General features: G+C 37.3%; 2 protein-coding genes across 6 annotated transcripts in view; both read left to right on the top strand.

Moving 5' to 3' along the window:
• Nucleotides 1–6,808, top strand: part of spen (spen family transcriptional repressor) — a 34,985-nt gene extending 28,177 nt beyond the window's left edge. For all 4 annotated transcript variants that reach the window (XM_079850318.1, XM_079850317.1, XM_079850319.1 and 1 more), the window contains 4 exons: nt 112–471; nt 591–785; nt 4,506–4,664; nt 4,861–6,808. In XM_079850318.1, the coding sequence (XP_079706444.1) occupies nt 112–471; nt 591–785; nt 4,506–4,664; nt 4,861–4,992 (846 nt within the window). In that variant the 3' untranslated portion in view covers nt 4,993–6,808. The remainder of the gene's footprint in view (nt 1–111; nt 472–590; nt 786–4,505; nt 4,665–4,860) is intronic.
• A 7,835-nt stretch (nt 6,809–14,643) lies between these two features.
• epha2b (eph receptor A2 b) overlaps nt 14,644–21,728 on the top strand; it is a 30,931-nt gene continuing 23,846 nt past the window's right edge. Inside the window, exons 1-3 of one of the 2 annotated variants that reach the window (XM_079848958.1) lie at nt 14,644–14,745; nt 20,670–20,703; nt 21,104–21,244. The gene's annotated coding sequence lies outside the window, so the exon portion shown is untranslated. Of the gene's footprint in view, nt 14,746–20,669; nt 20,704–21,085; nt 21,245–21,728 lie in introns of those variants that run through there. The other variant, XM_079848957.1, reaches the window with a different exon arrangement.

The raw sequence follows: 21,728 nt of genomic DNA, 5'->3' as shown, positions 1-21,728 counted from the left end.
TGTGCTCTACAATTATAATTTATGCATTACAGTTATCAGTTATGTTAGCCATGATATGTATATATGTATATATAAATCTTGTCTTGATTTAAGATGTGCATTCTTCACTAGGTCTCACAAGTTGATCAATGTCAAAGACAGAAGGTTCCCTCTGTCTCCTCTGTTGAGTCTGTGGGAATGTCACAGACATCTTTTGGTGAATCAAAACTTGACGGTTCTCACATTCGACACCCAAGCTCCATGGATTTGTCTCACATATCACGAGTTCAGAGTGAGACGGGCTCTCCCTCATACACTTCTCCAGTGAATATAACACCCAAATTGGAGTTGCCTATCACTGTGCAGAAGGGACCTCAAGGACTTATTTCTAACCAGTTGCCACGTCCATCCTCAGCCTCTTCTCAGATGCGATCAGAATTTAAACTTGACCACACAGGACTTCGGTCGGTTGATATGGTGCAGTTGTTAACGGTTTGTAATCTTATTTTACTATTTGATTTTTCTTGATTTTTTTTAATTCCTTCAGAAGTACAATGTATATAATATTTATTTTTGTCATTGTGGTTGTAACTGTTTTTGTCTTTGAGCAGAAATACCCAATTATTTGGCAAGGTCACCTGGCACTTAAGAATGACACTGCAGCAGTACAGCTACACTTTGTGTCTGGTAACAATGTTCTGGCTCACCGTTCACTGCCACCACCAGAAGGAGGTGCCTTTCTTCGCATTGCCCAGAGAATGCGTTTAGAGGTCTCACAACTTGAGGGAGTTGCAAGACGTATGACTGTAAGTATCCTGTCTTATTTTATACCTCTTTCTCAAACCATATTAAGGGTTTGTCTTAAAGTGCCCCTATTATGCTATTTTAAAGTTTCGTTTTGGAGTCTCCTACAACATGTTTGCATGCATCAAAGGTCAAAAAACTGTTTCATGTTCTCATAATATACATTTGCACATCACCACATTTTCAATGATTCTCAAACGACTCGTCAGATGAATTAATCTCTCTAAATCCCTCCTTTCCGCGAGCTACTCTGCTCTGATTGGCCAGACAGCTCAGTCTGTTGTGATTGGTCTACCGCGTGCAGCGCGTGTGTTGAAAACAAAACCACCCAAATTGCCAAAACAATGTCAGCTCTGCGTGTTCTGAGGCTTCCTACACCGTAAACTAAACACAGTAACGAACAATGACGCCAATTTTACCTCATCAATCCTAACGCGAGACTGATGATGAAACATTGGAAGAACTAGTTATTCAACCCAAACCTCTATCGCAAGGACGACCCGAGCAGGACGTTTCTCAGTGATGCACTACTCAGTTTGAGGTACATTATGAGATGTTGCAACTGTTATTCCTCACCATCAGCATTAGGGGTTGAACGGTACATGTATTCGTATTGAACCGAAACGGTACGGGAGTCACGGTTCGATGCATGAATAGACACGGAGAATACACGTTATAAAAATAAATTAAACTTGCGTGCAAATTAATGTAATGTGGAACTACTGTTAGATACGCGGGTTCTTTAGGGATACTTAATCTGTAGCCCCGCCTTAACTCTGAAGCTCTAATGAACAGGCTGCGATGTCAAGATTGCAATGCTGGAATATGTTGTGTGTGTACGTGTGAGAGAGAGAGGCGCAGGCGCGATCGAACAGTGGAAACATAAAAACATACTCTGTCATTTTGTTCACACAGGACATCATTCAAACTGCAAAGTGTTTACTTATATTTGTGTACACTTGCAATAAAACACAACATTGTGCTTTTGTCAAACTGTAACCTACAACTGTCACCCAACCAAAACACACACACACACACACACACACACACACACACACACACACACACAGTTTAAAAGCAAAAAATATTTATCCAACACCATTTAAAAACAGTCTGTGGGTGCCATCTTTTGGACATTCATCATATTGCATTGGTTTTCATTTCTTGTCCTCAAACAGAGGACTAATCTGTTTATTTTTAATTTACACATTCTACATTCATTGAAAAAGAAAATCAAATGTGTTTTTAATGGTAGTATTATTTTATACAGAAATAAATTATTTATAATTAAGATGAGAATAAAGTTAGTGTTAATTAAAATTTTAAGGAAAACAAATATATTGATCTGAAATATAGCAAATTAATTTTAAATTCATTCAGGTACAATTACCAAACATATCTCAAGGTCTTTTTGTCTTTTTATTAATTTAATTAATAAACTAATTATATAAAACTATTGTCGATGCACTACAAATAAACTGGTTCTATGCCTTTACTTTATTAATAAAACTTATTTAAAAAATACAAGACTTAAGACATTTATTTTCCTTTGGAGGTACAGCCTGAGACATGCACAATAAAAAAATTGCCTTCTGCATTTTTGTTTTGCTTTTCCCTCCATTGTATCGAACTCGTACCGAACCGTGATGTCTGAACCGAGGTATGAACCGAACCGTGACTTCTGTTTACCGTTCCACCCCTAATCAGTATTTACAATTGCATGTCCATAAAAAAAAAAAAATATTTTACTTGAACTTGTTTATTTACAGAGTATTTTTCTAATTTATTGCGGTGAACATGGAAACTTTATCAATAACAGTGCATACATTAGCCGAACTCTAGCGTGAACGACTGATGTAACATAAACGTTGGTAAAACAAATCTTTCTCCATGCTTAATCTTTCTTCAAAGTAGTGAGAACGACCGACAATCCGCATTAATAGACACAGTTTTAGCTAATAGTGGCCAACAACTGATCAGCAGAAGTATTTCAGTAAGAGAGTAATAATGTGAGTTAACCAGTTAGCAGGAGACCTACACAATATAAAACTCAAAACTAAGTCATTTGATCACCATCTTTCAAGAGCAAGCAATTTGCGAATCCTGCACTGAACTCCGAGATTTGAGAAGCAGTCGTAAGTAAAATAAAGGGAACACAGCGAAAGTTTAGGATTATACTGTTGTGGTATCATGGTAAAGATGAATTTTAACCACTGATTATTCATATGCTCGTCCTTGGGCAGTGAAAAAAACTGGCTTTACCTTCATATTGTAGAGCACAGCATCTTCTCGACATGATGCCATCCAGTATCCACAGGAATCAGCTGCCGGTTTGAAGGGGTTCAAGTTTTCCCCTGTAAGCAGAGCATGTGAGCGGAGCGCTCGCTCATTCCTCTCAGCGACGCTCGCTCAACCCAGAATGCACTTTGGTGATTTGCTAGTTCGAGACAGTCTGTAAAATAGCTAAGCACGAGTGGAGCAATAGGTCATGGAGTTCAAATATTGTTTTAGTGAAGTTGCAAGCCTTGTACATAAATGCACAGTAAAAATCAAAGTTAAGAACGAGCAGGGAGAAGAAATTGGAGTGTGGAGAGACAGTGCGAGTTAGCAAAGATTCATACTGGAATCTAAAGCGGCACATTGGCAGAAAACACAAGGATGCGCTGTGCAAACATAGTGCAGCAAACGGTGAGCTATAGACCTGCGATTAATAAATTAGATAAATAGGTAAGGTAGCTATTGTGTTGTACCCCGCTCTTTATAAGTGAAAATTACACCACGAATTAAGATTTCCTCCCATGATTTTAAGAATTCGTTCTCTCATTTAGGCTAAATCATGGCCACAAATTAAATATGTTCTCTGTGTTTTAGTCAATTATGGCCACGTTGTTGAAGTAATTAATTATCTCGTTTTATTAAAACAAGGGAATGAATTATTACAACGTGGCCATGCACGATTTACTAAACCAGGTAGTCTAACGAATTATGCAATGGCAGTTATGTTCACGGAAATAAAATAAAGAAAATCTAATATACTTTTTCAGTTATTGCATTTTATAGGCAAGTTTGCTAAAGGGCAATGTCATGTTTTTTAATTGATAAAGTTAATTTAATCCATTAAAATTAATAAAAAATAGGCTACAGACTGTAACAGAATGTCATATCATAACTGCTATTTATAATCCTACTATTGATACATTATATCAAGAAATCCAATACAAACAGAAATCAATTAGCCTACTACAGAGAAATGTAATGTGGGAGCGGGATCTGAGTGGGATTTGTTTTACCGGTGAGCGTTTTGTGAGTGGAGCGTTTGCTTGGGCCATGAGCGTCTGAGCGGAGCGCACGCGCATACCGCGGAATATTGAGGTTCGCTCACATGCTCTGGGTGTAAGTGGGCGGGCAATATGCTAATGTTTCGTCTTGACGTCACAACGAAACGGCTTATGACTCGTTTGAAACAGATTCATTACAATGACTCAGAGCTGACTCTTACTTTTGAAAGACAATAACTTTATATACGGTGCACTTTCAGATTTAAAACTTTGCAGGATGTTTTCATTCTTTTAGAGCTATGTTACATACATGAAAGTTCATTTTCAAAAATAGGGGCGCTTTAAATCTAATTTTAAATATCTATTAAATCAAAGCGAAACAACAAAATCTACTGAAATGTCTGGATAATATTAGGAATTTAAAGGAAAACCTTTTTTTTCTAGGCTGAAAATGAATACTGCCTACTGTTGGCATTGCCTTGTGGATTGGACCAAGAGGATGTCCACAACCAGACCCATGCTCTTAAAACTGGTTTTATCACTTACCTGCAAGCAAAACAAGCTGCTGGAATTATCAATGTACCGAACCCAGGCTCGAATCAGGTAAGTCCTCTTAAGAACAAAAATTATAACCGTCTGTAGAGTTTTTCCTGAAAGAAAATAGTTTAGCAAGATGCTCATGTCTAACCACACATAAAAGATTAGATGCTTCCATATATGAAAATAAATAATTTAGCCATCTGCTGACTTAAAATGGGACATTCCACTAACAAATAATTTTCTTTTGTCTTCCTTGTAGCCAGCCTATGTTGTCCAGATTTTCCCTCCTTGTGAGTTTTCTGAGAGCCACTTGTCTCATCTGGCTCCGGACCTTCTCAATAGCATCTCCAGTATCTCTCCCCATCTTATGATTGTCATAGCTTCTGTATAAGAGGGAGATCCCAGCTTCCCATAGCAACATGCCAACACCAGCCTTTGAGACTTGCCAGTTTTCTTCTTTTTTTTTTACTCTGGAAAGCACCTCAATGTCCTTTTTGGCCATGTACTCGCTCTCTTTTTGTTTTTTCACCAGCCTTTTAATCCATTGACTCATTGCCACTTTCGTTTAACTGTGTATCATCTTAAAGTACACAGGGATAAATGGAGCTATCCACAACGATCAATTCTCTGATCATTTTTTCCCTTTTTTTTCATTTGGAGATTTGTATCTATGGTTTTTAAAACACTGAAAATCTTTGGGATTTTTTGGACATGGGAGTTAAGAAAATTTTTATTGATTTTTTTTTTTTTTTTTTCTTCTAAAGAAGAATAATCAGACCAATCATTGCACTATGTTATGAAAAAAAAAAAAAAAAAAAAAAAAAAAGTTTGTACAAATTTGGTTATTGAAATTGTAATTTTACTTTATTACTTGGACATGCTTCATTCACCAGCCATTTGTGGTAGACTAAAAATGTTATCAAGTCAAAGTAGTTCGATTGAATTGCTTTGACACATTTTATAAAAAAAATAAAAATAATGATGTAATATAAAGCAGTTACTGTTCAATCATAAGTAAAAAAAGTTACTTCCATGTTATTTGTAGAAATTGCTCTCAATATAGCCCTTGTTCTTTCCCAAAGGGACAAAATGTTGGATCATTAAGTTGTACAGTTTACACTTGATGCCTCAATTGGGGATTGTATGTATACTTTTTTCGCTTTCTTAATACTTGCAAAGTGAATCAGGTGAAGGCCTGGTTGTAAATATGATGTATATTTAAAGACTTTCAAAGCAGTCATTAGACACTGCATATGACAAGCATAACCAGATTGACAACCTATTGCCATCAACCGTGAAAGTGAACTGTCAGTTACCACTTGAGTATCATTTCATATTTTTGTTTTGTTGATGTTTTTGAAATCAATCCTGTGCCATAATTTTTAATGGAGAAAGCTAAATGAATTGAGATTTATCTAGTTTTATTTTGATACTTGACTTTGTATTTGTCGCTTGATCTTTAAGGCCTGCTTTTACATTGCCTTGTTTTATGCTTTTTGTCCCCTACCTCTATTTCTGTCTTTTTGTATTGTCATGTTAGTAACTATTGGGGGATCCTAAATGATGATATTGTCCGTAGGACCCCTAAAGTGTTAAATTCTGTTTTCCACTGTTTCTTTCTTGTTTTGTTTTTTTACATACCTCTGAATGTCCAATAAGAACAGTGCAATGCAAGTGGTAAATATACTTTGTAAAGAGAGAGAGAGAGAGAGACAGAAGAAAATATGTACAAATCTGTCAGGAGACATGATAGAGACTTGCTTTTTTGGTCTCCTTTCTTTATTGGTGTCTCCTTGAGCCAAGCTGTAAATAATCATTTTCATTTTGTGTGGCTTTTGTTTTCTTTGTCTTTGTTTTTTTTGTTTGATGTCAGGGTCACTATTTTGTTTTGTGAGACAAAACAAAAGTATGTAAAGAAAACCGATGCAGAAAGTAAACCATGAGTCCTAGTTTTGCAGTTTTCATTGGGTTACTACAAATTCGCTCATGGCTATTTTGAAGGCACTTACATTTTTGATATACAACTTTAAAATATCAAAATACCAAAAGAAAGAAAACAAAAAAAGCTGATCTTAAAATTTTGTCTGATTTATTTTATTTCATCATTTTGAGTGTATTTTGCTGTTCCTCTATGAGGACATTTAAAGATGTAAAATACATTTTGTTTGTTAACACCTCTGCAGATCATTAAATGGTCATTCACTCTGTCTTGTTGGTGTTTGTTTGCTTCACTCTGATCTCCATTCACTATCAACTTTACATTGTAATACTTGCCTATCATGTACAGTTTAGTTCAGATTGGTTATTGCATATTATCAGCTTTTTAATCATTTCAATTTTGCATTGTACAAAATGGCAGCCTTTGAAATTTGAAATGAATCAATTCAAGCATAACATTTAGTTGGAGATCAATGGCCTACAGTGTTAGTGTCACTTCTAGCCACTTGATGGCAGTGTTGTGATACTGAAAACATTTTTCATCTAATGGTTTATGATGGGTTTTGGCTACAGTGAACTTAAGTCTTTTGTGTGGTTATACAGTGAACCTGAAAAAGACTGAAAGATTATATCTTGGTTTATTCCTCAGGCACATGCAGCACATCTGATGATTATAAACCTACATTAATTCTCGAAATTAAAACTTTTCAATCTTAAGAAGAACAAATGGCCTGTAACTGCCATTATAAATAGAGACATCGGAATCGATTTTTATAAAAGTATAGTATCATACTATACAAAGTTATAAGGACCCCAAAATGTATCATTCCAACCCTGCATGACTTTTTTTCCTTATTTTTATAAAAGAAAATATTTTGAGAAATGCCCTTTTTTGTACACACAGTAGAAGTCAGTTTGGTACATTCTTCAAAATATCTTTTGTGCTCTGCTCAGAAAGAAATGTATGCAGGTTTGGAATGACATGAGGGTGAGTTGATGAAAATCTTTGGTTAAAATATTGTAATATGTGTAATTATATATTTAAGTACTGAGTAATATTAATTAACGTGTACTTACTAGGGTTAGGGTAGGATTAGGGTTTGGTTGAGGGTTAGTTGAATGTAATTATGCATAATTTACTGTTATTACTATGTAACAAGGACACTGTAAAATAAAGTGTTACCCAGTTTTAATTTGGGGTGAACTATGCCTTTAAGGACATGACGTGTTATTTTCGATGTTTTGCTACTTTCCAAAAAGTGTTTTATTTGCCTGTGTTTTAGCCAACTATGCTTGAATGCAAGATGGTTATAAATGTTTAAGAATAAATGTCATTTAGGTATGTGATGAGGGAGGGTGAGCAGGAAAGCGGTATTTTGTATTCTGACCAGCTCTTGGTTTGATTTGGCTGATCCCGTATGAATCAAATTCACAAACCCAACCCGCATTATGTTCCTCCACAGGGAATTCACTGAATTCCCAGGGGCAGTGTTTTGTGGTAGCGCTGGCATGACCCTGAAGACCGGGAAATTTGTGAATATGGTGAGTTGGAAGATACATCACAGAGAAAACTCTTTCTCTAATGATCCAAATGTATCCCATCCCGACCACAACGCTTATATTGAAGAATACTATCTTGCTCCAAAGCTGTGGCTTTTATGTCAGGTTTAATCATAGAATATTTACATATTTTGAACTTGCATTTTACTTGAATGAAAGAACATATTCTTAGAGACTGAGGTTTAGCTGCGATAAAATCTGGTTCTACCTATAAATCTGAAAGACAAAACGAAGGGCAAGTTTATATCGCTCTCCTCATCTTTCTTTTCATCCCAGTAGGAAGTGGGGTGTGTTCATGGAAAAAAAGGAGGTGAAGAATATAAGATTTACAGTGCCATGACAAACCAAGACCAGGAATGTTAATTGACACCCACTCCCGGCAAAGCGCAGTGATGCATTTGCAAGGAAGTATGAAGATCTGGAGGGCCCAAAATAATGAAAGGAAAGTAGAGGTATAGCATCTCTACAGTTATAAAACCAGGCCGACGGCAAAGGTAGCAGTAGGAAGTTTGGTATGTAGTAAAAACCACAGTTGGAGGACATTGCAACAAGAACAGGCATGCAAATATCTAATTCATTCATATTGCTGGGAGGGTTTTTGACTGCTTTATTGAGCCCATATGTCGGTGGCCAAGTGATATGATACTTAGATGGTATTTTTATAAACACATCAGGCCGCTTTAGAAAGATCTGTTTTGCATTTCTCCTTAAGCCCTTACTTATGGAAATTAGAGCACACAAATATGAGAAGTATTTGTTTATGACCACAACAGTTATCCAGTTATAAATAAATGTTTTTTTATTATTTTGTATTTGGTTCTCGTGCATGTATTATGTGTGTACGCAGGTGCAGGAATGAAGGGCAAAAGCGTCTCTTTAAGGCACGTGTTTGTACTGTCCTTCTTCCTTCTAGCTCTCTGTAATTCTATGGGCATGAACCACACTGACTCGGCTCCAAAAGACCAAATTAGAAAGAGGAGGAAAATGTTAAGAATGCTGAAAATACTGAGGTTGGCTTTTCTTTTTCTGATAAGTGTCCACTTTCCACCAGTCATTTGGGCACGCTAAACATCCTTGCAATTTAAATTATCTCACAAGCTGCTGAGCTGATACATTCCTTATCACAAATAGATTTACATGTGCAGTGTGTTCACTCCTTTTGTTTCCTTCCACCTAAAACTTGGAATCCTCGGTTTATTAACTCCATCAAACAAGATAACAGGGTGGGAGTTGATGCACAGATTGTGGAGGAATGTAACTGTCAATGTGCTCAAATAGGACTGAAACATGGAGACATTCTGAGAAATTTTGTAACTGAATGACTAGCCTCAGTTACAGTGAGTGGTTACTGAAACTCAGATGTTGAAGGATGTAGAAGGATGTTGAAGGATTATGTAACGGATCATTTGCACTGAGACGGTCTGAAATAAATACCAAAAATGCACAGATAGACATAACACGGCGGGGTCACATTAGCAAAATTTTGCAGGCAAAAAGGTCTATTGTTAAGTGTAGTGAAGCATTCGTGTTACCAACTTAAACTATTAATCAATTGAAATGCTGGATTTTGCAACAGTATATGACCACACATGCATTGACTGACCAATCAAGATCATTATACAATTATGCTAAACTTGATTCTGATTGGTCAAATATTTTTTGTCTCATGTCAATAACTGTGCGCTTCACCATTGTCCCAAATGAAGCACTACACTCTGCACTTATACTATGTAGCCTACTTATGCACTATGTACTCAACCGTGTAGTGTGTGAATTTTACAAGTTTATTTCGTCATTCAACATCGAAGTCTGATAGCCCCTCTTCCTCCCCTACGTAATTAAAGCTGCAACGATTGAGTGCATGAAGTATCCACTTTTAGACATACACTCGTGAACTTCCCACAACACTTCCCCTCAGGGGATTCCCCGCTGCCATTTTAAAGTGCGTTCAACTTCGAAGGAAGTTTATTTGGAAAGACCCTCGACCCCTCGATTTTGACAGAGGGAGCAAGTCTACTCATTTGTACTTCAGGCAGATCCTAGACCACAATACAAAACGATTATGACGTCACAACAGCAACTCACAGTGCTCGCACTTAATTTGCCCACAAGTGATCAAGGGCTTAAAGCGTTTCATTTCAACCCAAGGGAAGATTTAAAAGCAGCCCAAGATTCCACACTTTTTTGGTCAATTCCACACTTTTTTGGATTAAGTGCATCATCTGGGTATTTAAAATATGAACACACTACTCGCACTATTTATACAAATCGGCATAGAATAGTGCATAAGTACGCCAATTGGGAGTTTGGGACACACCTAATGGCATACGGCAGTGCTACACTGTAAAAAATTATATGATCAATAAGTTATGACAACATATGTTTTTACATAGCTTTAACTCATCAAAATAGGTTAAGCAAGTTATAAAAGATTCAACTCATTTTTTAAGTCAGTTTCATGTAATTTAATACTCATAAAAGAGTAGACAAAAAGTACCCAGATGACCTACTTCTTACAGCGAGATTCTGAAGTGTGCATACGATGGACACTTTACAATCCCATGAGGCCACAGGAGAGGGTTTGTGAATGGCAGCGAAGCAACAAAGCTGATGCTGGTAGATCACATGATAATGACATGGCAAATATAGTAGGCTACCTCAAGATTACATTCATACTACACACATTCTTACAATATAGAACATACTTTTTTAGCAGTCGTGAAGTAGGCTAATTACTAATTCAAAGTAAGTACCTACTCAAGAGAATATGTGTTTTCGGACGCAGCCTATGGCAAAATAAGTATATCGGAATTAACAGTAGACTTCTCATCAAAGAGTAGGCAAAAAGTACCCAAATGACCTACTACTTCCGGCGAGATTCAAGTGTGCATACGGCACTTTACTATCCCATGAGGCCAAGGGAGAGGGTTTATGTATGGCACACCTGACGCTGGTGGTAGGCCAGTGACAACACGGCGAATGTAGTAGCCTAGCCTACGTCATAGCTACTCACACTATCAGTGAATCAGCACGAAATAAACTCATAACAAAGAATTAATGAATAAAGGATAACATGAAACACATAAAATAACACTACATAATCTGTATTTCATCTCAGCATCACCAGAGTGCACGCTAATGGCGGCACCGATCGTTAACACTAAATAGAGTTTTATATACATCGGAAAACAATTAATGTGAACAGTCTACAATGATGGTGTGCATTTTATTTTATACCTGTAAAAGACGATATTAATAGGTTACACGTTCAAGCGATGCATCCTCATCACACACATCCTTCTCCAGCTACAATGATAAATTGTATTCATTTGAAGCAACGCGTAGCTTATTATAGAACCCAAAATATTTGCAACAAGCATTTAGATGAAAACAGTAATGATAATAAAATAATTATAAATCAAATATAAATCTGAAAATAATCTCTTAAAGCATAAACACATGAAAACCACAGAAATACATACGAAAACTGATAGAGATAATAATTATGCAACTTATCAAAGGAAAAAAAAATATATAACATAAGAAGCTGTTAATTTTGAGAATTAGGCCTATTCAGCATAGCTACATGCTGAAAAGAAAAAAAAATGGTCATAAACTTCAGTACAAGGATAAAACAGATATGTTTATGAACAATCATGGATTAAATATGTTTAGTCACTCTTTGTATTTGTATTGCATGTCCAGTTTTAATCCAACGAAACAGCCAAGATTTCCCGTCACTCACAAACACTTGAGTTTATTGAGGGCCGTGCTGAAGCTGAAGCCTCAAGCTTCACTTCAGGGAACACTGCCTGACAATATCACAAAGAGGCCAAAGCTAAAGATCCCTGAGCCTCTGAGACGGGAGCTGCTGCAGCAGAGGCCTCAAGCTTCTTCTCCTCAAGGAGCACCCATGCCTGCCAGGTCTACACAGGGAGCACCTGTGCCCACCAAGTCCCAACAGGGAGCACCTGTGCATGGCAGTTCTAAGAAGGGGAGCCTCACCTCAGCCTTGTTCTTCACTGATGCATCTGAGAAGGACCTGAACTCAGATGCAACACTAAAAACCACGGAACAGCAGAGAAAGTGGAGGCAGAAAAAGCCACAGGAAGCACCAGTGGCTGCCGAGTCCCCGCAGAAACCACCTGTGCCCACTAGGTTTCCACATGGAGCACCTGTGCCCAAGTCTCTACAGAGACCACCTGTGCTTGCCCCAAAGGTGCTCGCATGTTTCCCACGTGGAGCACCCATACCAGAAAAGGTCCCAGACAGGCGAAAGCTAAATATCCCTGAGCCTCTTGGGCAGGAGCGGCTGCAGCAGCAGAAGCCTCAAGCTCCTTCTCTTCAGGGAACACTGCCTGACAACATATCAAAGAGGCCAAAGCTAAAGATCCCTGAGCCTCTGAGACGGGAGCTGCTGCAGCAGAGGCCTCAAGCTTCTTCTCCTCAAGGAGCACCCATTCAAGACCTCAAAGAGGGAAAAACTAGAGGTCCCTGAGCCACTGAGACGAGAGCTACTGCAGCTGAAGCCTCAAGCTTCACTTCAGGGAACACTGCCTGACATTATCACAAAGAGGCCAAAGCTAAAGATCCCTGAGCCTCTGAGACGGGAGCTGCTGCTGCAAAGGCCTCAAGCGTCTTCTCTTCACTTCACACCTGGACCAGAGCAGCCTTCAGCCCAGGTCCCAGCGGAACCGGAAGAGAGCATTGGTTAGTTCCCTCCTTTCTTTCAGATTTAAAAATGTAAACACTTTAAAGGGGGGGTACAATGGTGTTTCATGTATTCAGAGTTGTTTACAGTGTTAAAGAGATGGATTCTCATGCTTAACATGGCCAAAGTTTTTAAAAAATATTTTGGACGAATAACGGAGAATTTCTGTGCCGAAAATCTTACTTCCGGGTTGGTACAAGTTTCGGCTGGTTTTTTTTTTTGACCGTGGATCTAATGACGTAGACCAGAGTGGAACTCCTTATATGAGCATTTCTCCCGGAAAAGCTCGCCCGCGCACACATCGACCAGAGGAGAGCGAGACCGCGCACATCAACGCGCTTCAACAGGAAATCATCGGCAGCGCTGCATAGTGTCTCCAAAGTGTGTTTTTGGATGTGAGGGAAAGCTTACCAAAGAACCCAGCGTTAGGAACAGTGGATGCAGATTGTTTTTCCGGGGCAAAAACGAGTTGTGTAGACTGTTTGTTTCCTGCATTTCGACGATGAATGTTTTATAAACAAAGCCCAGATCGACGGATTCTCTCTATGGCTCTGGCTTCGCCCACACGGCCCGCCTCCAGACGCTCGTTTTTTTCCGGAAAGACTCGGTACAGCCTATCTTTCTTTTATAAATATAATAAAACTAAAGACTTTTTGGAGATATGAAGGATGCAATACTACTCTATAGGTACTCAAGATTAACAGGAGATTGAGTGAAAATGAGCATTTCACCCCCCCTTTAATAATTTAATATAGTATCATATTCTTTTCAGTTTATAGAACCCTCATATTGAAAATGTAGAAGGAACATGTATTAAGATTTTCTCTAAGAATCACTCATTAAATTTGGTCAGCGTGACATGATTATAGGCTATGTCTGTTCCTTCAACAGTACAATGCAGGTGTGGATCAGTCACCTCCACAAAAAATGCAGTGCTTAGCAATCAAATTCAAGGACCAGCCGGAACCAGGCAGCTTAAAGAAAATGTGCTATTTATGTAGCATATTCATACATTTTTGTAACGTTTTAAATATATTTTTTTATGTTTTTAATATATATGTTATAACACAACATATGTTACCAAATGTTGTGTTGGTAGCCTACGCTTTGATTTGAATGCATAAAAAAAAAAAAAAAAATTACAGTGCTTTTAAGACATCAGCTTTCGCTGTTTATCAAGTTTAGTAGGCCCATAGGCTATAACTTACACAGGCATACGCCGTATATGGCTACACTTAAAGTGATATTGCGTAGGCTATACTCCTATAAAGGATGATATTAGAATACACAATTATGCTCCTTCACCGTTGCTTTATCGTGAATCAATAAATGATAGGCTATACATTAACATGTGCATAGTCTCATACTTTTCAACACAGCTTTACATTATTACTGGTAATGTAAACACTCAAATTTCATTCATTCCATGTACATCCAAATTCACTCGACTACATAACGTCTGGATTACATTAATATAAAATAGCCTAAACTTTTTTAGCGCTCGCAAAGACTCGACAAGAGTAGTATGCTATTTCGGACGCAGCCAAAGTGTGAGACACGTAATGCACTCAACTGTCGCATCTTTTCTGTAACTCAGACTTTCAGGCTCTAACTCTATGTTTAATGACAAAATAACCTATTAAAATTAATACAGCACACAGTTAGGCTGCATAGTGCATGGTATAAGTGCATTCTGAATAGTAGGCTACGCGTCATTTTGGACACATCTTTCTAATTTTTACGTTCGTAAAAATAGCTCGTTGGTGCCATCTTGTGTCTCCAAATGGATAACGTTAACGTTAGTTACGGTAGTTATACCAACTGCGTTAAAAATAATTTGGCGGACTTCATTTATTAACTTTATGGTGAGAATTTCACATCAGAAAAGCCAAGTTCGCTGATCAAATATAATTGGCGGAGGAGAGCAGCGAACCGGTAAGAGACTTGTTTAATTTATAACGTAGGCCTGTTATGTGATCATCTACCTAACGTTAGACCATTGGAAAAGTACCTGGAATTGCAGATTAATAAATTAATAATTTAATTGGATTATCTAACATATATAATATTATCAATATAATTGAAACTCTAATCACTATTGTATGTGTTTATTTTGTGTTTGTTTATTTCATAAGTAGGCCTTGTAGCTTTATAATCTACAGCCAGTCATAGACCTAAACCCCGTAAAGGTTTAACGGCTGTATTGTAGATCGTTTTAGTATTTTTCAAGCCTTGACGTGGATGTCAAATGAGTCTCTGTGTGTGTGCGTCTGTGTGTGTGTGTGTGTGTGGTGAGAGTTATGGAGTTTAAATTAGTCATCTTTTTTTTTTTTTTTTTTTTTTTTAGCTGTACCCCCTTTAGTGACAGGAGATATACACAAATCACAGATACACAAATACAGCACACACATAAATAGTCTGATAGGCATGTAGGCCTATCATACAGAAAACAATGGCTTCTTTCATAGCCATTTTTGTGAGTTATGGTGGTCTTTACATCTGAAAGGCTATCACATATCATTTGAAATCAACTTTTACAGACATGGAAATCTGCTGAAGACACTTTTGGACGATTAAACTGCTCTGTACAGTTTTCCTCTCTTAATGTCACTCTCCTTTGATAACATAGCAGAGCAGACATTTGATAACATAAATATAGGCTGCAGCGCATTTAGATAATCGCTTCGTTTCAATAACATACTGTATTTATCTGATATGAACCTCTTGCATGATGGCAAATTCAAACCAGACCTCTTGATTTTTGTCTTCTTTGGGCCTGCTGAAGCACCGTGTCAAGCTTCAACAGTTTACGGTGAATAGCTGAATCAAAACAAAGCAACAAAAAGGTTTGAATATGAGAGCCTTCTGACCTTTCAGTTAGGGCAGACTGAAATTAAGATCTTTGAATGGGCAATGTTCCATTTTTATCTCTGAATTAGTCATAGGAAAAAGGAGACCTCACTGTTGATCACGCGAAAATACTGTAACAGATGACGTATGACGAGAAGCCACACTGTTGTGTCTCACTTGCTGGCAGAATAGTCTGAGGAAAACATTAGGATTTGATGCTGCTCTTCTTTTCATACTGAACACAATGGCCAGGATGTGTTCAGTGCTGGATCGGGTCGGGTGGCACTGGGGTCAGCTTGCTCTTTGCGTAGAAAAAGACTGGAAAAGGTCAATGCTACTGGGATAGGATTCACCTGGTGACTCAAGCCATGTAAATGCATTACCTCCCCCGTGACATCATCTCCTCTGCTCTGAGGCTGAAATATAATCTCAGACGCAAGTAAAGATGGGCCTTGTGCATAATTATATCTCACTGCAAAAATGTTTGAGTTTGAGCACAACTCTGCTCAGTTTGGAATCTGGATGGTTATTCTGGTTTCAATACAAGTTAAGCTCAGTTTGTGGCATAACTTTGATTGCCACATAAAATAATTTCAATTCATTCATCATTTTCTTAAAAAAAAAAAAAAGAAGCACCAAAAATCAAGGTTGCAGTGAGACACTTACAATGGAAGTGAATGGGCTCAATTTTGGAGGATTTAAAAGCAGAAATGTGGAGTGTATAATTTTACAAGCACTCACATTAATAATTCCGTGTAAACCTGTGTATTTGAGTTGTATGGTTGTTCTCATTGTTATGGACATAAACAATATGCAAGTTAACATTGTTAGTGTGTTAATGTCTTGTGGTAACTCTTGAGTTGTTAGTACTTTTTTGATTTTTAGAAAAGGATAGATGTCAATTCATTTTGTGTTATCGATTAGCTTAACTTGTATTAATATTCTTTTAAGCACTATCATACAATGCTCTGTGTGTGTGGAGTTTGTGTTTAGTTTAGAGCATGCATGGATTTGACAAACCCAGAACTCCCACAATGCCCAAGTTTTGGGTGAGGCAGCATTTGGCAAATCTGTTGCCCTGTGAAATTAATCCATTAAAGTCAATGGATTACACCAAGTTTGAAAAAGGAAAATCCACAAGCCAGACAGTAAGCTTTTTCTGACTTGTTGAAATTGTTGAAACAACATAAGATAAATGCAGTCCCAGCAAAGATGTATTATTCAGAGCGCTTGACAGTAAGACTAGTGTAGGCGTATTTACCTGACTGGCTATTTAGCTTAAAGGGAGTGAATTTCATTACATAGCCTACACTGTCTGGCATTTATTTGGACTTTTTGTCAACTTTTTTGCAGGAAAATTGTTTTTCTGAAGAAAAAAAAGAAAAAAAGAAATCAGGCCTTTGTTGATTTTTTTTTTAATTAGCAGTTTTTTTTAAAGGATACAACAAATTGACCAATTAAAAATGGATAATGAACACATTCAACTAAATAAAACTTAGTACTTAATTAAAAAAGAAGTATGCTATGTTAAAAAAGAATATTTCTTATATTTATGTTTGATTATAATTATTGTGTGTATTGTGCTTGTGTTTAATTTCTGTAGGCAGAAATGTTTATAGAAGTTCATGGATTAAAATTAGTAACTGTTCATTGGTACATTTTACATGACACTTGCTGTTCAGATATGAGGCATGTGTGATCTTGAAAGAATCATACATATATGGAGGACGACAATGCAACATTTTGTATTGCATAAGTCGTTCCTGCCTGTTCGAAGTCTCTCACACACACCCTTACCAACACACCTGATTTATTTGTGGTTAAGGTGGAACTTTTGGGACATGTAAGAGCAAGCAGAAGGAGCTGTGAGAGAGAGAAATAGAGCATTAAAAAGGAGGAAGAGATGCAGTATAGGAGTGCTACAGACAGTCTCTTTCTCTTATGAGTGCTTTAGGCAACCGTGGGTTACATGTGACAGTTAAATTGGTGGCGATCCTGTCCTCAGACACCTTCTGTAATGTGACATGCTCTGTTCAGCTCCATACATTTTCAAGTATGCATTAGGGCTGCATAAGATTGAAAACTTATTCTGCTATATGAAGAAATAGAGGAATGTTCACCAGATGACTTGATATTTGGAAAGAATTACTCATTCTAGAACGAGGGGCAGTGATTTTGTTGGGGAGTGCAAAAATAAAAAATAATGCTGTAAAATGGTATTTTACTCCTTCATGGGTATTTTATAACCATGAAGTCAGATCTCTTCTCTTGAGTTTGCATAGAGCAGATTCCCATTTTTGACCAATTCCGACTAAAATAATTGTGATTTTTACACAATTTTGTGATTATTATTAAATTGTATGCTAAACAAAAAAAATATATATTTTAGTATTGTAACTGTTGTACTGTGAAATAAGAAATCGAATTAAAAGAATGTAATAAAAATACTAATTAATGATAATTTAATAAAAATACTAATTAAATAAAATATTAATATTAAAATAGAATAGAATAGAATAATGATTTAAATAGTATTGAAGTGCTTTTTATCCATTTTTAATGGTTGTACTAAACAGTGTTTTGTTCACCTGTGCTTGTTGGAAGGGGGTTGGGAAAGGGAGAGGCATTTTTAAATGGTTACCATGTGCCAATGTGTTTAAATTGAAGAAGGCTGCTGTCATCTGGTGAATCATTCTGAAGGTGGTGTTTAAGTCGGGCCAGCAAGGACAGACATGTTCTCGTACCTCACTTAAAGCCCCCCATGAGAAGATGATGGGCCACAGATTCACAGCACTGTGTAAGATGTGACATCTGTCAGCAAATGAGGAAATGATTTGCAGCCTTCAATCCCACACCACTACTTACCTGTCAAAACAGAGCTGTCAACATGATCTGACTTTTTGGGTCAGGGAATTTTTATTTGAGATTGACCAATTTTAGGGTCAATGACATTTTTTTTAAAAAAATTGTCCTACTTATTCATTTATTCAAGAATACATTGAAAACACAACCTGTTCTATGATGAGTATGTTTTAAATTTCTTAATATAATTTTTCCCCCTGTGGATGTCATGTTGTGCGACTCCCCAAAAATGTTAATTTTTGAATAAATAATCCATGATATTTGTAAAAGAAAAATGGAAAATATATTTAAATTTTAATATAAAATTTTAATAAATACATTTTAAAAGCTATAGGGGCTACAAGGAAATTTTTTTTTTTTTTACTTGATGGTTACCCCGATGAGGTATTATGTTCTTGAAAATGGTATAAAACATTTTAAAAGCCATATGAAACCAACGTAAATGCAAAGAGTACATTTCTAAGAAGGTTGCGTGTATTTTAAAAGTCTTAAAAGTCTCATTGACCCTTTAAAATCGATCTCATAAAGTATTGACATAATTTTGCAATCATTTTTGCATTTGGATTGGTAAAATATGTCAGAAAGTATTATTGAATGCAGTTTTTTTAGGGCACATTAGATTACACTGTTCTGTGCTGCACCCAAACTGTCTCTCATTGGTTTCCATTGTTATCTACCCATTGGTAATGAGGCTTCCGTGACCTACATAACCGTACAACACATCATCCTTGAGCTGCTACTTCGGAAAACTTAAGGTCCCTTGTTCTTATCAAGTGGATAACACATTTCCATCTGTTGTAATCCTTTTTATCTCGAATTGACTAATCTCCACTTTGATCCTCCTTTTTCCTCCTTTTCCTTATGTGATACCACTACATTATGAGTTTCCCCCTCCATCAGTAATTTACACAGCTGCCTTCCACTTTCTCTTGGCTCTGGCCCCTTTGAGGGTGAGGGAGGAAGGAAGGGCCAGTCAGCTGGTTGGGGGGGGGGGGGGGGGGGGGGACATGCCTGACGTTCCTAATGCCTACCTCAATAAACCAATGTTAACCTCCTGGGGCTCAGACTGCTGGAACAGGTGCCTTATTGCCGTCTGCTCACTCAATACAGCGCAGTGAAGCCATAACTACTTAGCTGACCACAAGTGCAGACAAACAGTCTCGCACAGAATTCAATCACGCAGTTTGGACACACAAACCCGTGTATATTATCTACAGCTCTCTCTTCCTGCTGCCAGGCTCATCTGATATGACGCATGACTGAACACACTCAATGTTGGGTGGGTCATGTGCACTGAATCAACAGGTGGCCATTCAACAAGACTGTCATTAATACAGTAAGCAACTCTAACTTTGTTAGAGTTAAGTAAACGGCATTTGCAGTTATTTTCATTCTCAGTCTCTCCATTTCTTACACACATAAGTTTTAAACCATTCCCTCGCATAGATAATTTTGTTGGTGGATGAATTCCCCAGTGACAAGGTCATTCACCTCCATTGAACATCTAGAACATCCCTTTTGCTGGTCTTGTGTTAACTGAGCCTTGAGCATATCTAATTGAACAGGAGGTATATTGTTGTGTTCCAAGTCAGAGCATTGGAATGTTGTTATAACGGCCCTTGGTGCCCAGAGAGCATTTATTCATTCAAGTGAATATGTGCAACGCTTTATGTAGTCTGATCACATGATTGGCCAGCTATCAGTGGCTGCTCATTTCCTTGTCGGTCTCGACTCTTTGGTCTGTTTGTGTTGGGGTGTGTCTGCGAAATGATAAATGAGATTTATGGTACCAAGCACAAGAATTAAAATTGCAGTAATGTGCAGGAATGTTGCATCAGGTTATCAGTTAGACAGTTTGCTCTAACTGTACTGTATTGTGAAATAGAAAGGAATAGTTCTGAGTCTCAATTCTTTATATATTTTAAAGGGACAGTTCATCCAAAAAAAGTCATAATTTACTCACCCTCATGTTGTTCCAAACCTGCATTCTTTTCCTTCTGGGGAACACACACACACACACACACACACATACAAAAAAAAAAATATTTTAAAGAATGTTGGTAACCAAACCATTTTGGTAACCTTTGATTTCTATTGTATACACAAAAGACTTTTTTCCTCAAAATGTCTTCTTTTGTGTTCCACAGAAGAAAAGCCATTGAGGATTGGAACAATGTGAAGGTTAGTGTGACAGAATTACATTTTTAAACTTTAAACTTTAATTCACCAAATTGCTTGCTACTTTGATGGCAAACAGCCTGCTGGATATTTATGCTTTTGACACAATGATTCCTAAATAAAATCACTACAATTACAACAAGATAACAACAAAAACATGCTAACAGTCATCTTGAATACTATGAGTGAACGTAACATGTTGGATAATTATAAAATTACATTTTATAAAACGAATAAGCCACTTGAGTAATTTATTCACCCTTGGTTAACCAAGATATAGGCCCTCCGCCTCACTAATGCAAAACTACCCATGGCCTATTGCTTTAATTTAACCTGCTTTGCTCAATGTGCTATTTATAATAATTTAATTGTCATGATTACACAGTGTTGACTCTCTCTCTAGTCTATACATGTGAAAATAAACATTTGATCCACAAAGAAGATGTGATACTAAAGAAAAGAGTGAAGACCATATCTCCAGCCCCCTTTATCCGAATCAACAGAACGGACGGCATTTATGAGATGCTGAAGTGTTGGAAAATCGGTAAGTGGAGTGGAATTTCTCTTTATGTCTCTTTCTACCGACCACATAGTCTTGCTGTAATTTTAGGGTTAGGGCCTCAGTGGCATCTCCTCTATTCCCATCATTATCTCCATCTGTGACCACATACGGTAGAGTCTACATTGCAGCTCAACTGAGATGCTGATACATTTAAAACATTGGCTGTATGTGGACTATATACTAGTGACAACTCTGCCTCCAATTCAACCAAACAAATGTAGACTAATCGTTGAACTATCTACCCAATCCTGTCTGTCGTTAAAGGCAAAAGTGACCGCACCTAATGTTTAGTGCTCTTAGTTGTCCTCATTCAAGTCCTCTGTTTTATGATTACGTATGTTATCGCTAAAGTCGAATCATAAACTCTCTGTGGTGATGGTTCCCAAGCGAAACCCCTGTTTAGCCCCTTTATGTGGCTCAGCTGTGTGTGGTCTTTGCTCTGAGCATCTTTCAGAATTGTGTCCCA

The sequence above is a fragment of the Squalius cephalus genome, assembly GCF_949319135.1.
Source record: "Squalius cephalus genome assembly, chromosome: 18".
Taxonomy (NCBI): Eukaryota; Metazoa; Chordata; class Actinopteri; order Cypriniformes; family Leuciscidae; genus Squalius; species Squalius cephalus.
The sequence above is the reverse complement of the archived record's forward strand: the minus strand, read 5'-3'. Positions and strand labels throughout refer to the sequence as shown.